Source organism: Peromyscus eremicus, chromosome 8b (assembly GCF_949786415.1).
Source record: "Peromyscus eremicus chromosome 8b, PerEre_H2_v1, whole genome shotgun sequence".
Lineage (NCBI taxonomy): Eukaryota > Metazoa > Chordata > Mammalia > Rodentia > Cricetidae > Peromyscus > Peromyscus eremicus.
The window spans coordinates 49,461,584-49,481,696 of NC_081424.1; the positions used below are offsets into that span (position 1 = coordinate 49,461,584).

The window sequence follows — 20,113 nt, forward strand, 5'->3', positions numbered from 1 at the left end:
TTTTTTTTTTACTCCCCCTCCCCACTTACAGATCTTTTGCTTGTCTACTAACATTTGCAATTTTGTTTTATGTGTTTTCTGTGTGTGCAAATTTGTGTGTCTCGGCATCTGTATGTGTTTCTTGTGCCCTTTCTGTGGCTCTCTCTTTCCCTGTTTGTTTCGTCCCATTCTAGGTCTATTTGGTTTTTTTTTTTTTTTTTGGTTAATTTATTATTATTATTATTATTATTAATTATCTATCTGTATCTAAGGAGAAAGAAAGGGTGTGGATTTGGATAAGTGGGGAAGCATAGGGAATCTAGGAGGACTTGGGGAAGGGGAAACTGTAATCAGAAATATTTTGTATGGAAAAATGTATTTTCAATAAGTTAAAAAAGTTAAAAACTCATTATATTTAATGCGTAGGCTTCATGCCAGATCCTTTTGAGAAAGAGAGTTTTGAACAGAGGGTGATCTGGTGTCAGATAAGGGGGGAAAGAGGACACTATCAACTAAAAAGAAGCAGTTTATAGCAGAACCCCATAAAACAGCAGGGGTTGCTCCAGACCAAAGGGAAACAACGTCACTTCACCCTGAACAAGGCACCTCATGGGACTCAAGGAGCTTCAGCCTCTGGAAAACATTTCCCCCCAAGGCTATGGGAACACACGGGTGTTCCTGAAGTGTGCAGGCAAGCTGGGTTATGATTCACAAAGTAGTACACCCAGCACACCTCCTCTTAGAGGATCCAGAATTAGGGGGCTCTAAGCACAGTGGTACACAAGATCACTGAACCCCTCATCACTCCTGTATGCAAAAGAAAAAGACCAGTTCAAGTCACCAACATCTCTAATGTTATCATGAACATAAATGAGTGTTGTTGAAATTTCTGAGTAGCCTGGAGTTCATCAGAGAGCTTGGGAGAGTGAGCAGTAGGTAAAGATGTAATGATTTAATGTTGATGGCTCAGAGAGAGGAATGTGCTCATAGTTGAGTCCCAGAAACAACACTTTGGCCATTTGTCAGAGTTCAAGCTCCATGCTTTCCTGACTCCTACTGAACTTCGTTAAGGCCTAATGGTTCACTGTTAACTGTTTTTCTCTTTTAAAAAAATGTGTTCTATGTAGAGATACTGAGACGCACAATGTTCTACTGAGGTCCATTTTCTCCTCCACCCGCTGACATGAAGCATTTATATTTTTCTCACTGACTGCATGAATTATGGAGGCTGAATGCTATAGTTCTAATTTTAAATGTATTTCTCTTTCTTTTTGAAATGAACAGCTGAACACATTTTGTCCTCATGCTGCGAAATCCATGTTCAAAAATAACAGCACTTGAGTTTCCAATCATTCCTTGTCGGATCCCACCATTCACGCTGCTTCTTAATTATATAGCAAAAATTTAATATTGACTTTATATTCCAAGCATGTAAGTCAAATTATTTAGAAGAAAAAAGCCATTACAATAAAACAATGTGGTATCAAGCAAATTATTGTATTACCCATTTATCACCATTATAAATAGAATGCAGGTATCCCTCAAAGCACCAACTTGTATCTTAATAACTTAAATAAAGAAAAACAACAAAGAAAAGTTCATAAATTTATGATAAATTTAGTGAGAAAATACAAATGAAGTTTTACTTGGATACATAAAGAAAACTAAAGGAAACTGCAAATTGCCACAAATAATAAACATTACAAGAACTTTGGCACCAAAGCTATGGTATTGCATGAGGTGATACTATGCATGGATGATAACATGTATAGATGATAGCACACATAGTGATAACATGCATGAGTGATAACATGTCTAGGTAGTAACCTGCACGGGTGATAACATGCATGGTTGGTAACATGCATAGGTGAAAACATGCATAGATGATAACATGTGTGGACACACAATTTGGCACTAAACACACACATCTCTCTCCATCTTTGTTGGACAGTGCTCCATGGTGCTTCTGGAACTGGTTTTCAGAATAATCAATAGTGATTTCTGGACAGGTCCTGAGCCCACTGGCCTCTGCCTGGTGTTACTGATACCATTCTCCTCTTGACCCATTCCTCCAAATCCTCTAAGATCTGCCAGCCTGGTTCACAACCTTCCCACCTACTCTCTTTTCTCTCTACTTCCTTCTTTACTCACCTTTCCTTCTCTTCCTGTTTCCTTTCCATTCCCCTCACTTTCCTTTTCCCCATCTTCCTCTTTCTTCTCTCCTTTTCTTCTTAGCTGTGGTCAAACTCAATTGGGTGTCTTGGTCTTTACAAAATGGTCTGCATACATTTGACTCTTTAATCCTTCCTTCCTGTCAGGAGTGAACTCCCTTAAGTACTGTCGAAAACACAGCAGACACTTTATATGTGCTTCTGGCTGCCTGCTTGGATGACTCAGTGAATGAGGGTAAGCATTGTATGAAATCAATAAAATACGTTGATTTATCAAAAATCACTCCAGAATTAAAAAGAAACCCCATTTTGTACCAAGCATTGCTGTGGATATTGTTCTGTATAAATAAAACACTGATTGGCCAGTGGCCAGGCAGGAAGTATAGGTGGGACAAGCAGAGAAGAGAGTTCTGGGAAGCGGAAGGCTGAGGAAGGGAGACACTGCCAGCCGCTGCCATGACTAGCAGCATGTGAAGATGCTGGTAAGCCATGAGCCATGTGGCAAGGTATAGATTTATAGAAATGGATTAATTTAAGATATAAAAACAGTTAGCAAGAAGCCTGCCACGGCCATATAGTTTGTAAGCAATATGAGTCTCTGTGTGTTTACTCGGTTGGGTCTGAGCGGCTGCAGGACTGGCAGGTTAGAGAGATTTGTCCTGACTGTGGGCCAGGCAGGACCAGAAAAACTCTAGCTACAAAGCATCATTTCTGCACAGCCCATGGTAACTTTGATGACCACCGCACATTTATTTTTCAGAAGACAGTCAGATTTGAAATCTTTTAGCTGAAGTATCTCTGTGGTTACATGTACAGATATAGTGCCAACATGACTTCTTTGGGCAGACTTGGATCACAGGGTTGGAAGCCAAAAAGCAGATAGAAAGGAGGATAATTGATTGGAGCCTGATGTAACAGAAAGTAAAGACCATGATTTTGTTCCTGCTCCTTTTCAAGAGCTGATAGAATCATGACCACAGTTATGCTGTTATCTTTTTTTTTTTTTAAAGAATACTTAGAAATCTTACTCATCACAGTCCCCTTTGGTCTTAGCAATCCATATTTAGTGGAAACAGAACATTTTCCTGCCAAATCTTAGGTGGTTAAACATGAGCCTCTTCTTGCACCAAAAGTGAAGGGCTTTACTTTTACGCTAGTCTTTCTAGAAGCTTCATCAGATAAGGCCTATGTCCTATGATGTGGCTCAAAAAGGGTCACCGCCCTCTAATATTTCTAGAAACTCAGACAACATGCACGGATCTCTGTGGCTAAGGAGCTGGCATTACCTGGTGAGTCCCTACATTGTACATTCACTCAAAGGGGTGAGCCAGGGTGTGGTTCCATCTACCTCCTGTCTGCCTTTATTTTCACCACAGTAGAGATGCTTTGTAACAAGGACCACTGCCTTCCTTTTAGGACTGAAAGAAGATCAAATGTCTTCTTCCTTTTAAAAATAGTTGTCTTTATTTAGACAAGTGTGTGTGCCAGGGGAAGTGGTGTATTTCTAGTGTGAGTGTGGGAGTGTGTGTTCAGTTTGTGTGTGTATGGCTATGGTGTGTGTGTGTGTGTAACTTGTATTTCTTTACTAGTCTGTAGGCACCAGCACATATTGAGTTCTTATCTATCATTTGCTTTGTAATGTTTTTCACAATAGAATGGCCATATTTGCTATTTTATATTAAATTTTATGTCCTGAGAAGAAATTCCTTTATGAGGGGGAGTGGGGAATAAGAGAACAGTTGAAGAAAAAACATATCAGAAATAACCATTTCCCTGTCATGAAAATTTAAAGAACTCTCATAAATGAAAAATGTTGGTGCATAAAGAAAATATTACAAAATAGTCATGGAGAGTGCATATATGATACCCAGTGCTGAGCATCTACAAGTTAGACGATTATGCACCTAAACCTGCTGGATCTTTGAATAAGGAAGAAAGTTGAGTAGAATGGAGAAGGGAGAATGAATGGACTACTGTTGCGTATCCAAATATGCTTAGAACTCTGATATGGACTGTGCACTTATTATGTTTTATATTTACAAACAAGGAATCTGAATCTCAGCAAGACCGAGTCACTGGCCAAGATCACATATGCCGAGCCACCGGGACCAGAGCCCAGGTTTGCTGTCCTGAAAGCCACCTTGTTAGGCAGCAAGCTTAGGATAAAGGGGAAGGTATTCACATTCATTTTTCAGAATACATGAGCCTATAAAGATGACTTATTTATTATCACGAAAAAAAATATTGACTGATGAGCTGAAGAACCAACTAACTCGCTAGAAACAATGACTTTATTAACTAAACCCAGTGCCCTGTGTGGATTTGAGAAAGACTGGACTGTAGCAAGAGGAACATGATGTGTATTTACCGTACTGGCATAGGTACAAGTCAGTCTGGCTCACAGTATGACCCCTGACAACCACATTTGTGCCATAGTCCATCCTGAACCCTTCACATTTTCTCCCCTTTAGTACAGATGATGGCTGAGGCCAAAGTGGCTCACGGTAGTGACATACAGATGCAACATCTGACTCGTGTTGCGGAGGTTGTAAAGCTACTCTACCCTGTGCCCTTCTCCATAGTGGGTAAATCAGTGTGCTGAGTCCTCAAGGCTATTCTCAGGATTTGGGGCTCATTGAACATTGGGAAGCTGTTCCACGCATTTCAACTTTATTTCAATGAAAAGAATGTGAAATGAAGCCATTGCAGGGGAGAGGCACCTGGAGTGAGGTGCAAGGGAAGTTACAGGCTTCCAAAGTGAGTCACTGTGTCTTCCTAAGTGGAGTCTTGTGGGCATGCGCATGCACGTCATTATTTAACAATGGTCTGTGACAACCTATGTGAGTATTGACAGCCTGGAAAAGCCACCCAAGTGTCCAGGGTCTTTAATGGGAGTCTGTGTGGCCCCATGACTGACTGTACATACGCAGAATCTACCATTCCTTCTCACCTCAATTTCAAGGGGAAAAATGGTGCTTATCTAAACAGTGCTGTCTATAATCAACGACTTGGTCAGAGAACAGCATGGCTGGAGCACTGACGCAGAAATGATATTTGTTGTAAGTAGTATGCAGTACAAGGCCTTGGCATGCTGTCTCCCAGAAGCCACCAGGACTGTTTCCTAAGGACAAGCCTTCCCCTTCCCTCTCTCCCCAAGGGCTGGGGGCAAAGCAAGCCTGCAGAGTGCTGGGTTAACCTTTTCCTGCCCAGTCAGCATTTCCTTCTTAGCTTGAGATATCTGGAATCCCTTCAGTAACATCCCCTTTTGGGCAAATCTTCAAACATGAATTTTGTTCACTTGCTAAAGCATGCCTCTCTGTCTAACTCTCAGTTAGCCTTGAAGCGTTGTTGTTCTGGACGTGATCATTCATGTTCCTGACATTTCTCCCTCCCACTGGATGATGAAATTTGAGTAAGTGACTTCTGTGAGTTGGGACTGTATGTGATCGGAAGGGCTAGGCTGTCTTTTTATACTAGTTCGATTATTAAACATTTAACTACGCTAATGTACTCATAACCTAAAAACCACCTCCTGTTCCTTTTCAGTAGTTTTGACTACTCTTGATACCCCATAAAAGCAGAGTGGTGAAGTATTTGTCATTTGGTGACTGGCTTATTTCGCTTAGCACAATGTCCTTGAGGTTCCTCCACTCTGTGGCATGTAGTAGAATCCTCTCTGCTTCCACTGAGTAAGATTCCATTGTGGTACACAACATATTCTGTAAATCTATTCCTCTGTCGGTGGAAATGGTGTTGTTTCAGCCTTCTAGCCACAGTTGCAAATGGCTGCCACGAGAACTGGGGGTACTGATATGTCTTGACCATTCTGTTCTCAGCTCTTTAGATACAAACCCAGCAACAGAATTGCTGCAGAGTGTGATATTCTATTGCCAATGTTTTAGGGAACGAGCCACTCAGTGTTACACAGTTATAAAAGTAGATTTGCAGCATTAAGGATTTAGTCTTTTGCAAAGTAAAGAGAAAAAAAATGATTCCTGTCACCTTCCAGGATCAACCAAGGTGCCCACTTACTATCATTGTGTTTGGCCATCTACTAAGGGTTTTGCTATCCCCGGGGGAAAAAGTTGACCAAATATTTTATGCCACAAAATGCTATGGCACGCCACTTTAAGATGATGAACACATATCCATGGTTATTACTAGTGATTGTTAGCTATTTAGTGATGTCAGTAAAGCTGGAGTAGAAAACGTCTAAGGGGGAGCCCATGTCACAGATGGCCACTTTCTTTAGGTGGGACACACACCGTAAACAGAACTAAGGGTTGCTAATGCATGATATAGATCATGGCCAGTTATATTCACAGTATCACCTTCTGTTCAAGGTGTTGGAAGGTGCTGAGGAAAAGGATGCCTCTAGTCTATGTACCCCTGAGCCCTCTGTGCATAAGTTGGCCCCTCATTTGCAGAAAAGGACAAACTACTCCATCTGACTTATATATGGCACGGGTAAGAATATAGGCTAAGGAAGAGTATAGAGGATAGGTTTTTCCATGCTAGAGCCAGCACAGGGAGCTCTCATTCCCTGATGGTTATCTATAGGGTGGAGATAACACATAAAACAACAGGAAAAGAGAGAAGAACGGAAAGGGAAGAGGTTGACCAGCAGGTGTCCGGGTGAGTTACCTCTGGAAAGGTTGGCCAAGAGCCTACTACCTAAAAATGCATCAAAGTACCAAGCTAGTCTTGGACCAGATTGATCAAGACCAGGATGATCCCCACAGGCAAGATCTAACTAAAATTGCCATGTCATTCACAAAATAAAAGACATCCCCCAGTAGCTCCACAAACAAGGTAATTCAAATATTTTGTATGCATCTATTTCTCATTTGGTGTTTTTATGGAAGTGCTTGGTATTATTTTCCACCAGTCTTTGGCAGAGGTGGGGAGACACTTCCATTCTATTTCATTTCCTCTCATGGTGACCATAACCATTTCCACTTCCTTGATTATTTAATTCAACATCAAATAAAGGTCCCAAAGGCACTATCCCCCTTCGGCTGGCCCAGCTTCAAGAGTGCCAGAGAAAGCTCTGCTAGTAATGAATTTTTTTTTTTTGTACAACAAAATGTTTTCTACCATGTAGCACAGAGCCAGCACACACCCTCATTTACTTCCTCTACACAGTCTCCATGGAGCTGTATTTGACACCTTCCTATTGCTTACACTCGGTTGCTGATCCATCCTCAAATCACATTGGCTTTATTGTCAAAATTCATCCAGAATCCAGTCACCTCTAGCTACCTACACTGCCGACGGAAATTATTTTTCTGTTTTGTTCATGGCTTCATTTTCAGTCCCTAGAGTATCACTTAGGCTGTCAAACAACATTCCAAAATATGTGTCAATATGTGACTATGATGTGGTTTTAAGGAAGAAGCTGTGACAACCTTTATCGAAATATTTATTAATCTCCATAAACCTTGTGAGCTCAGAACTCACATTATCCATACTCTAACCGTTCTCAAGCTAATGAATGTGATGCATTTTGAAATGAGTTTCTTTTGTAACCATTTAATTGCATATTTGGAAATTACTATTTTTCGATTCAGGTCCCCTAGAGTTATTAAGGTATAATTAACAGCTAAAAATTGAATATGTTTACAGCATATGAGGTGATGTTTTGATTTGTGTATACACTGGAAAAGTATGAAAAGCAAACTATTTAACATATTTATGACCTCACACGGGTACTATAGCTTTAAGAAAACAAGTGAAGAATTGGGTGGATCTGGGCACTATTTTGACCCCTTTGCTCTATCATCTTCTTGTATTGGCTCACTAATAGGCCCACCAGAGTGTGTGCAAGGAAAGGGATGAGAGCAAAACTCTACTAAGAAGGTGTTTTCATGTAATATGCTGTTGGTGGAAAGATAATTGGGAAAATGAAATCAGCCACTAAAGTGAATATGTCACTTAGTTTAATCAGCATAGATCCATAGATCTTTAACCTAGAAATCCTAACTGGTCCTTTTCAAGTCATAACCAAATAAAATTTGGCATAAAAACAAAATGTTATCTTAATAGATGTCTTCTACACAGTGTTGCTGTTCCCACAATGCATGTTGGAACCTGAACTCCCGTTACTTTTAGAATGCTGCTGTATTTGGAAATAGGGTCTTTACAGAGTTCATCAAGTCAAAATTGAGTCATTAGCATGGATCTTAACCCAGTTTGTCCAATATCTTTATAAGAAGAGGGACTTGGGAGCATAGGCTGTGATCCACACAGAGGTACAGGCTACAGCATTGCAAACCCAGAAAGTTACCATCAAAAGTTAGACATGAGGTGAGGATGATTCTTCCCAGAGTCTCAAGGTAAAGGTGGCCTTCTGGCTCCCAGAATGTAACATAATACATTCCCCATTTGCTCTGTGAACCAATGTGTGTGTGTGTGTGTGTGTGTGTGTGTGTGTGTGTGTGTGTGTGGTCTCAGCTTGCATGTGTGCACAGGTTCATGCAGGTGTGTGTGTACACATCTGTGGAGTCAGAGGTTGATGTCAGTCTCTTGCTCACTTTCCAGCTTTCTTATTTTAGGGACAGGTCTCTTGGTAAACTTGAAGCTCGGTGATTCAGGTCGACCGGCTGGTCAGTGAGCTCTAGGGATCCACCTGTCTCTGACCCCACAATGCTGAAGTTACAGACATTTATTGTAACCAGCTTTTTACATGGGCTCTGGGTGGGTGTTTGAACTCAGGTCTTCATATTGGGTAGCATGTACTCCACTGACTTCCCTCACATGACCCCAGGCCCTGTCCTTTTGGCTGTAGTTATCTGTCTACCCTGTTACCAGGTCTACATCACTGCAGCCATAGTTCTTAGCCTTAATAAATGCCTAACATTCCTGATGAGAGAATAACTAAATAAAGTCCAAAATTAAAGTACAGCACAGTGGTCACTGCTTATTAAAGACTAAATGTCTGTACCTGGCCCCAGTTTACCTGCTACAGGCTGACCCTTTAGTGTGGAAGTGAGGGGTGGGGTTCCGGGAGATAACTAAGGTAAGATCATTAAGGTAGAAGCCCTTGGAGGAGACTGATGAGCATCCTTAGAACAGGAAGGAGAGAGTTCATTCTCTGCCAAATGAAGACAGAAAGAGCAGCAGCCCCGTAAGCCAGGGAGACTAAGTACCCCAGCACCTTGACCTCGGGCTTCTTGGCATTTAGAACTGGGTGGTAACTGCTGCCCAAGCTGTACTGCCTAGCGTATTTCATTACGACAGCTAACCTGACCTCCAACACCCACCTTTAGGAGTTATGGGATCAAACCCCAGCTTGTCATGTGCTGAAGTGCCAGGCTTATTAATTAACTCTAAGCTCCAAGTACTTGCCCTATAAATGAGTGGAAATAACACACTTGGTTGCTGCGAGAATTAAATAAGATAAAATATAGACGGGCTGAGATTCCGTAGTCAGTACACGAGTGCTCAGCACACAGCATTACCACAATGTAATTACCACATGCTAACAGGCTAAGTACAAATCCAGAACCTGGCCTCGAACAACTATCCCTGGAAACGACTACCAATGTAATGGTGATGAAAACTTCCACTTCCTCTAATTAGTAGAGTTAAAGAATAGAATGCTACAGATTTCTTATCAATAAAAAGAGAATTATAGTTTTCTCACCTAAAAGAGAAGTCTCATCTCAGAAAGAAATGATCAGCTTCATGAAACCACCCACTGTTTTATCTAGGACTATATTGCATGATATTGACCATTTGTGATTTTCAGCGATTCAGAAAATTGCAGACACAGAGAGCCCAAAACAAACACAAGAAATGTATAATTATGCACACAAATTTAAAAACTTTATAGCTATGTACTAAAATGGCATAAAATCATACACAGAATATTCTTAGGTTTCTCCTCTGCTTCACTAAGATATATGGGTTAATAAAAGTGTATTTTCAGAAGCCATATTGTACACTTATCTACATGCCATCTCTTCATAACTGCTGTCATAATATCTATAAAAAATTGTCACAGCAGAATGGAATGCCTGCCATCAATAAAAGGGTTGATTATTTAATTATACATCATTTATAGAGCTGCAACTGAGGAGAGGAGTCAGAAAAACACAAATGAAATATTCCCACTAAAAACTCTAGGACAGAAGGACTCAGCATGTAAAGTGCTCGCCTCAAGGGTATGAGGACCTGAGTTTGGTCCCTAGCAGGCACATAAAAATCCAGACACAGTAGAGTGCACCTTTAAACAGAGACGGGGCGGTGGCGGGGGGAGGCCCTGGAGTTCAAAGGCCATTCAAAAATAAAATAAAACAGATCTTTCAAGTTGTCCGAATCAGTGAATTCTAGATTCAGTGAGAGATCCCGTCTCAAAAAATAATAGGAAGAGTGATTGAAGAGGCCCACATCAGCTTCTGGCCTCCAGCTGAGCATGCATGTGTGCATGCACAAACACACACACACACACACACACACACACACACACACACACACACACCTCACCAAATTAACCTCTATGAGTATCTCTGAATATGTCCCATGGACCCAAAACTGGATGACCCCAGACAGGGCAGAGATACCAACGTTTTTGTAATTTAACTCTGTATCTCTCTCTGTATACCTAGATGATTTTGAATATAGTCAATTTCCTAAGATGATTTTGAGAAAATAGATACATTCTTTAAAATAATAAGGGCCTTAAATTATTCTCTAAAGTCTTTTTGAAATAATTTTAGTTTGTTAAAACACTAAAGATAGCAAGATATTATCACAGAATTTAGGTTTACCATTATACTTTAAATCTACAACATTTCCCATGGTTGTTGTACCTAAGCCTTTAGACTGTCAAAATCCTGTACATTTATAGCTGTATTCCAGAAATAAGTTCATTTTTTTCTGGGATAACAACATTTTTCTCCTTTCATGTTCACAGAGATGAAATGATCTGGCCTATCATGGAAAATTAAAACTAACCTTTAAATTATCAGAAAGAAAAAAAGATTCAACAATTTTGAGGCATTGGTCATTTTTCTTACTTTCATTGATAGATGCCAACAGAAAATTACAGGACGTGTATACAGCAGGAGGGGCGCGGGGCATGTATCGAAGGAATGCAATACGCTTTAGCTTTTTTTCAAATTGTTTGCTTATCAGATTATCCTTAGCAATCCCAATGCACAAAGCTATCTATACTAGGGATTACTACATAGAGAAATGTCAGCCATGACAGGAAGACTGTCCCCAGGCTGAGTTCCCAGTGTATATTAGGAATGTGAGAGGAATGTTCACTTGCTTCAAGTCTAAAGATGTCAAACTAAACTTGGGGCCTATCATAGGCTAGATGTTTGAACACCTTCTAAATCCAGATGTTGAAACCCTCAACCCAAGTGTGATGGTGTTTAGAGGCAAAGCCTCTACACAGCAAAGAGGCTTGGGCAGAGTCACAGGTGGGTCTCCATGGTGAGACTGATAGGTCCTTGCAGGAAGAAGAGAGACCAGCGCTCACTCTCTTACATTCATGTGAGCACACCAGAAGAAGGCATCAGACAGCAAGCCAGGAAGCCCTTCATGAAAAGAACCGAATCTTCTGGCAGATTGATCCTGAGACTGTGAGACAGTAACACTCATTGCAGAAGCCACTGGACCTTTGAGGAATATTTAAGATTTAAACTACAGGAGACATCTCCCAGGAGTTGCTTTATGTACTCCAAGTACCACCCTCCACAGAATTCAGACAACTGTCCTGTCAAAGGAGGCTATTTTATTTTAAATATGAAGTCTCTCATTTTGCTTGCTCTTTTTATCAATCAGCAGCATAGGGGAATAATTTTACAGTGAACTGCTAAGGTCAAAAGTCATTTTCTGTTAGCATTTATATTCAATGACAATGCCACATGTAGACACATGGTCACCTAACAACCTCATGTAGATACTTGGGTGATTTCAGTGTTTCTACTGTCCTACTATCTAGGTTACATTTTCACCGAAGCCCCCAGGAGAAACAGAGTCAGGACCTGCTCAGATAAAGCTTCCTGCACAGGGCAGACTGTACATTGCTCCTTTCTGTACTAACTGGAATCAACACAACCAAACAAAATCCAGCACGAATCTTCCTTCCGACATAACACATACACAACCGTAGAAGCTGTAACTGAGTGGATTATTTTCTCAAGGTTCATAAAATTATGTAAAATAGTATCCCTTGACCAGCTGTCAACTCATTTCCACCAGGGGTGGTTAACCAAACCCATCCTTAGGGAGCAGTTAACCAGCCCATAATACCACCAACATCAGGGATCAGTAGTGGTGACAGCAGCCCTCCTTTATAATGTGCTCTCTGTGAGCTCATTAACTCGAGGCTCCATATTACTGTTAGTGCCAATAGTATGAACCTCTACCTCTGGGAGGTTTTCTTTACCTTGGCCAGGTGGGAATTGATCCATTTTGTGAAGGTGCGCTTCTGTACAATCTCTTGTTCATCTAGAAGGCAAAGGATATTTTTGGTTAGATAGTAGGACAGGTTACAAAGTTGTATCACCAGATGTTTGGTTACACACCTCTAAAAGAGGTCATAAAGTTATTTTATCTTCTAACTCAACTTACTAATTATTGTCTTGAAGGTTCAACACAACTCTACATATATAAATAACTAGACCCATCCTTTCAAAGTTGTTAGAAAGCTCAAGCCAGACAAAATTCCAGCTTGGCATGGAAGCAGTGGCCACGAAGTCCCATGCCCTAGCTGAAGAGCTATTGGCATTTGTCTTTAAGGGCAAAATCCCCAGCTAGGTTGGTTTTGCTCCAGGGCAGGCCCACTCCCATAAGAGTATTTAAGCAATACCAATTGGACTTAGGGAGATGGGGCTGAATCTGGGAAGGCTTAAAAAAGGTGAATATAACAAAAACACATTGTATGACATTCTCAAATAATTACTAAAATTGTAATCTTAAAAATTATTAGCAAATACCTTAGGTATGTGATAGGCTAGCCCTATGTTTAGCTTCATTCACTAAAAACTTACCAATGAATTACCCTCAACAAGTCTGTTAGAAACAAAAGTTCACTGAGATCAACTGAGTACCAATTTCTTCACTAAAGGATACAGTCAATGCTAGGTAAGAAGGGAAAGGACAGATAGATGTGAATAAGACTCTTTGAGAAGACAGAGATGGAGATGGGCAAGGAAGGCCGATGCATGGAGTCACCCAATAAAGCATTCAGATAGAGTGGCACGCATGACTCTCTTCCCTGCCACTCACACTCCAGTGTAGGTAGAGCCTGTGACTTGTGTCTAGCTCACAAAGTATAATAGAGTGGTGGCATACCAACCCCATGATGTTACTTTAAGTTACTGATGGGAGTGAGAGGTTTTCCTGAAGATTTGGAGACCCACAGTCATGCTGTGAACTCTCAGTAGAGCAGGGTGATGGCAGGAACCTGCAGCCCACCCCCTTTAGGAATGGAGCCAACAACCAGTGAGAATCTGGACCCCCAGGCTTCCACACTATGGGAATGAATAGGACTTCTGGAAGGGCCTCCAAATAAGAATGCCTCCAGCAGACACCTTGTAGTCTGGGCAATCTGGAGCCAATGCCGGGGAGCGGTTCACAGACTCCTGGCCCACAAAACTGTGGAGATAATAAATGTGCGTGGTTTTCCACTGCCAGGTGTGTGGTGACTTGTGATGCAATGAAAAACCAGCAAAGGAGGAAAGGACCAGCATTGGGGAAGGTACTAATTAGAGGTTTGGGATGACGACCAGAGAGGGAGCAGCTTAGCTCCCTAGAAAGCATGGTTCGGAGCTCATTGTGTCCAATCCACCCACCAGCGCCACCTTTGTAAAATACTACACAGGGTGCAGATAGACAGACACAATCTTAGCACCTCTGCTGAAAGGACAGATGCTCAGAGCTCTAACTCTGCCTCTGACCTTGCTTGGCTTTACCTCAGAACGGCTCAGAATGTCGGACTGTGCGCTAGAACCCAAACTTCATCAAGCATGATGATCAAGAGGAAATGGGCAAACGAACCCAGAAATAGGTAATGAAGCCTTTTAACTTGGAGAAAGTTTGGATTTATCCACAACATTTGCAGAATGCCATTATGTATTTTCCAACTGGTTTTTGTTTTAACTTTGAAGTTCATTATATAACCATTATTATAGTAGGCAAAATTCCTATGTATCAGACACTGATATATTTTAATTAATGATTTATTTTAATTAATTATATAGTTGTCATACCTAATATATACTAAATGAATGTATTCACTCATTAAACGTGTGTGTATTTGGTATATTCTGTGGTATACGTGCATGTGGGGGGGTTACATGTGTGCATTCGAACGGCAGAGAATGATGTCATGGCCTCCCCTTTCACTCCCCATCTAATTTTCTGAGACAAGATCGCCATTTCAGCTAGGCTGGCTGGTAGCAAACTCTAGAGATTCCACTTTCAGTGTCCCAATACTGGGTTACAGGGGCCCATGGCCATGTCTGGCTTTTATATGGGTGCTGGGGATTAGAACTCACTTTATCTCTTTTACACAGGAAGAGCTCTGAGTCACCTCCTCACCCCCAACTCACTCAGTTCCTACAGCCAACACGTAACCAAAACTAATCATAGTTTTCAGTTTGAAGAAAAGAAAACTGATGCATGCAAGGCAAAATCTTTTGACCAAAGTCACCCAACAGCAGAACCTTGTTTTAGAATCCAGAAAAGAGGTCAGATCCTGCAGCACCATACTCAAGGATAATGTGAAACTAGACTATTAATCTTACCCAATGTGAACACCTGAAAAATACATAAATTCATGGTTGAGTAGGCTTTAGTCTGACCTTCAACCTTTGGACTCTATAAATAAATACACATTGCAGCAAAGTCATCTTAACGTGTAAGCTTGATAAAATTCAGAGTTTCATAATCTATAAACTCCATTTCTAAATCTACGACTACAGATACAGTGAGAACATGTGTGACATTTTTCATTTAGCTGGGACTGTATAGTATTTTATAAACCATGATGACATTGCTTTAAAATGCAAAAAGAAGTAAGCATAATGTTTGCATAGCATCTCATAAATTGAGGGATGCCCACTGGAGCTGCCGTACTAGGTTGCATCAATCTCATTGGAAGCTAAGTCACTGGGTCTGCATTTTGACTTCACCTAAAAGGTTTTCTTTTGGCACAGATTTTCTTGTGAGCCTGGTATACACCTAAGTACCAAATTATCTGCAAGCTTCCTTTTATCTTATGCATACAAAGATAGACTTTACTGAGACACCAAAATCCACCCAAAGTCATACAAAGTCCACACTGATATATATCACACATCACCAGCATAGTTCTAAGTAAATAATTTCTAATTGTATTACTGTTTTCCTAAAAGAAAAAATATTTTAAACCTTCCCCTTTTATCAAATTCTCATTTTTAAATGTAAAAGTGAAATAATTCACTTACAGACTTGGCAATTGAATCTCACAGTAACAATCTAAATGGCTTAAATTGCAGAAGAAATATCGTCCTGCAGTGAAACTCAAACCCATCCAAAGCCTAAGTTTAAGATGTTCCTATACTGCTATCGACAAGGAATCACCCTGTGACAGCCAGTAAGGTTCCTTTATGCACATGTCACTGTTTAAATGCACTGAGTAGGAGTGATATGAGTGACATCCTTTTGTCTTCTGTACTTCAGAACCATATGATGTAGCCTCAAGTGTCACTATGCATGCATGCGACCTCACAAATAGGTCTTTTTTCATATGTTTCTCTGTATTTTCGTGTTCTGAACACAGTGAACTGGATCTGTAGCTCATAACTAAATTCAGCACCCTACTTTCAAGAATCACAGAGAGCAAACTGTCCATTTGATGTCAGCTTTATTTCCTGTTTTTTTCAACATTGTTGGTTGTTTCTTCATCATAGTATTTTTGTGTTTTTACTTTTTAAACTTACTTTTAATGCACTAGACACCATCAGAACGTTTTGGAACAAAGTATTATTGTTGTTCTCCTTTCTCGCTCTGTCTATCCCTTGCTACCTCCCCCGTGGCCACCCCCAGCCTCCCCCACCACAGACTCTTCCACTTTCATGTCCCATGTGCTTTTTTGCCTACTCTCTAGTCTTCCATCTCATCCAATACTTCCCTCTCTCAGGCTCCTTTGTAGACTTTTAGACTTCACACACACACACACACACACACACACACACACACACACACACACACGTAGACAAATTGTTAAACAGTCTTATAAAATAAAAAAAAACTCAGAGCCAGAAATTGGGATTAAAGCCTGAGAGAGATCAGAAGAATAGCAAAAGCCACAAGCTAATCTCACCTCAGTCTCCAAAGTGAGCTACTTCATGTCTACCCACGCCTATATGCCTTTCTGTTCTGCTCCCTCCTTTGCTCTCTCAGCCCAGCTACATCACTTCCTCTTCCTGCCCAGCTCTGTCACTTCCTGTCTGTCTGTACAGACCTCCAGACCTCTATGGTTAGTGCTGGGATTAAAGGCGTGTATCACCATGCCTGGCTCTGTTCCCAGTGTGGCCTTGAACTCACAGAGATCCAGACAGACTCCCAAATGAGAGGATTAAAGGCCTGTGCTACCATTGCCTGACTTCTGTGTTTACTATAGTGTCTGGCTTTTTCCTCTGATCCTCAGATAAATTTCATTGGGGAGACACAGCATATTGGGGGACATAGTACATCACCACACATACACATGCACATTCTAGGCTATGATCCACATTTACATATACACAATGAAACACTACTCATCTATGAAGAAAAATAAAATCAATTTGTAGTGAGATGAATGGATCTGGAAACTCTGATGTTAAGCAAGGTGACCCAAACTGAGAAAGACAAAAACTGCATGTTCTTCCTCCTGAGTGAATCCACGTTCCTTTCAGGGAAGCAGAAGATTCCCTGTTATTCAGCTCATTGCTTGGAGGCCATCCTGGAGTCTTTGTCCCTCCACGCTTCCACAGTAAATCTGTAAATAATTTGTGTTTGAACTTCCTATTTCTCCTATACCAATATCACTCTCCTCAAACTCACCAGTGCCTTTCCACCTCTAGGTTAAGTCGGACTGATTCACCCTTGTGTAACCCACCACTGCAAAGAAGTCGCTTAAATAAATGAATGAGCTGGGGGTGTAGCTCCTGCTTGCTCAACATGCCCTGGCTTCCATCTCTAGCACCACACTGCCCCCAGTGCCAAAAAAAAAAAAGTAGACAGACTTGCAAAGAAAGGCTTAGCTTCCACTTGGGACAAAATGGCGGTGTAGTGGAATGGTCATGCCAAGCACAGGAATTCCAAGCAGCCTCTCGGGATCAGAAAGGAGTGTACAGACTGCCATTACATTCTAATCGTGTATATTTTATACACATTTGCATATTTATTATAACTCCAACATGTTGAACAAATTCTTCAAGAACATATTTCTGAGACATAAGGAACTTAATATATGCATAAGTGTAATAGACATCATAAATTGTATCCAGAATTATAAAAATGATAAAAAAGCTAAATAGTAAATTCTTAAGGGGATTCATTTTTAATCACTGCCATCTTTAATGTTGAGAGCCCCCAAAAGAGAAAGTATTGTGTAAGCAAACAGACATATCTTGGGTTGAAAATTGTCATGCCTCATAAAAAGAATATTAAATTCAGAAGAGCCTTGCCTTAGATTAGGATCCACATCTTTTAGATCTGAAGGGTGTCATTATGCCCTGGAAGTATCTTTAATGCAAAGATACTTATATAACACGCTTAGACATTGCGCTTATCTGAAAATGGAGATGTCAATTTAGCGGAAATGACATAGTTTAAGTCATAATGCGGGTTTGAGAGGTGGCTCAACAGTTAACGTTCGCTGCACAATCATGAGGAACAAATATATATTTTAGTACATCAACTGACATCAAAGAGACAGAACAGTTCAGATGAAGAGAAGACATCAGATTCACGGCATTTCATTGCTAGGATAAAAGTTAAGAAAACATGAATTGTAGCCAATAGCCACTGCTAACTAGAAACATTGAGGAATGTCCTTGCCAGTAGGTTACAGTGGCCACATGCATCTTGGTGAAGTTCAAAAGGACTTTGAATCTGACATCTACCGTCCCTCCCTTCTGTTCATTCTAGAACAGAAATATCCACTGCAACATTCTGATCATCTCATCATTGTAACCAAACAGGTGGGAGACAAATAACCTCGTTTTAGATTTCAGGTCTACGGAGGGGAAGGAGTCAAATGGAGCTTCATCTGAACTTGAACCAGATACAGATGGCTTAGTCTAGGATTTAGAGCTTGAGGATGGGATTGCTGATAGATGAGACTTTTGGCATATTGAAGGAGCCATGTATTTTGCATGTAGAAAAATACAAAGAGAGGTAACTGGAAATCGAGTTTAAATGTTAAATCACATAGTATTGTGGTTCCTGTATGCATTCACCTCTGTGTTATGATTTTGTACTTCCTCCCACCAAAGGGTAGAATTGATTTTTTTCTTTCCTTTCTGTTGATCACATATTGTATTGGTGGGATTAATAATGCAGCAAGAATGACTTTAGGTTCTGACTCCAGGCTTTAAGAGATCAGCTCATCCATCTTAGTGTCCAGGATCACTGTCTGAGAATTGCTGTACAAGAAAAGCAGCCTGTTTCAAAGCATAAGAAGGACTGAAATGTCACATCTTATATTGCCAACTGTCAGATGAGTCATCTTGAATGTTAGAGTTCTGCAAATGCTACAGGTGAATTCAGCTTCAGGGGAGCCCAGGTAAGCCAGCAAGTCATCTGGTACTCACTCCCTCCCATACCCCAACAAACTGAAGTGTATGGTCCTCATGGGAAGAAAGCTTTCTCCCCAGAGTTGTCCCCAATCAACTAACCAACTTCTTGTCACATTGTATTAGATAAGCAACCTTTATAAATCTATTCATATTTGCTTATAATTTACCAGCCAAGCATACTCTGATCCAGATGTGATGGATTTTTTTAAATTTTATTTGCTTGTTTGTTTATTTTTGAAACAGAGACTCACTGCATAGCCCTACCCAACTGGCTTGGAACTCACTATGTAGACAAGGCTGGCCTCAAACTCAGAGATTCACTTGCTTCTACCTCCTGAGTGCAGGGATTAAAGACTTGTGCCACCATACCCAGCCCATCACTGTTTTAAGCCACAGAGTTGTGGAAGAGTTTGCTATACAACAAAGACTAACTAAAATATTTTACTATGTGACAGACCCGTTAATACACATGTGTAGCGTGTGTGTGTGTGTGTGTGTGTGTGTGTGTGTGTGTGTGTGTGTTTTCTTTCTGTGATGAAAAGATTCCAGGTTTACTTGCTTTGGTTCGTCCTCTGGAACTTTGGTGTTCTGATGAATAAATAACGAGAAAAAAAATGCCAAGAAACAGGAAATTCAAGTTCCTGTGCATAAGACCCAGCATGAACTGAAGGTAAAGTCGGACAGAGGAGAGAGAGCAAGGATCAATAGACTCCCAGAGAGAGGGTGATGCCCTTGAGGGAAACAAGAGCAAAGCACACTTTTTTTTTTTTTTTTTTTTTTTTTGGTTTTTCGAGACAGGGTTTCTCTGTGTAGCTTTGCGCCTTTCCTGGGACTCACTTGGTAGCCCAGGCTGGCCTTGAACTCACAGAGATCCGCCTGGCTCTGCCTCCCGAGTGCTGGGATTAAAGGCGTGCGCCACCACCGCCCGGCACAAAGCACACTTTTAGGACAGTGAATGCTCTGATTAATGCTTCCATCCCTTGTCAAGTAGATGTCACTAAACACAGACTTTTCCTAAGACTTTAGGAATTAGAATTGTATTTCTTTGGTATGTAAAGCCAGTGACTAGATCCAAAGAACCCAGTTTCATTAAAATCATATTGCAAAATACAGTAGTACCCTTCACTTTAAATGTAAGGTTCAAAGGGTAATCAGAATATAATTATCTGAGTCTCT

The 20,113-nt window shown here is 40.7% G+C and overlaps 1 protein-coding gene across 1 annotated transcript in view; it reads right to left on the bottom strand.

Annotated features, from left to right (window-relative positions):
- The window catches only part of Syne1 (spectrin repeat containing nuclear envelope protein 1), a 462,188-nt gene that overhangs the window by 377,605 nt on the left and 64,470 nt on the right, over positions 1-20,113 (bottom strand). Inside the window, exon 2 of the mRNA XM_059272792.1 lies at positions 12,553-12,614. Coding sequence (XP_059128775.1) covers positions 12,553-12,614 — 62 coding nt within the window. The remainder of the gene's footprint in view (positions 1-12,552; positions 12,615-20,113) is intronic.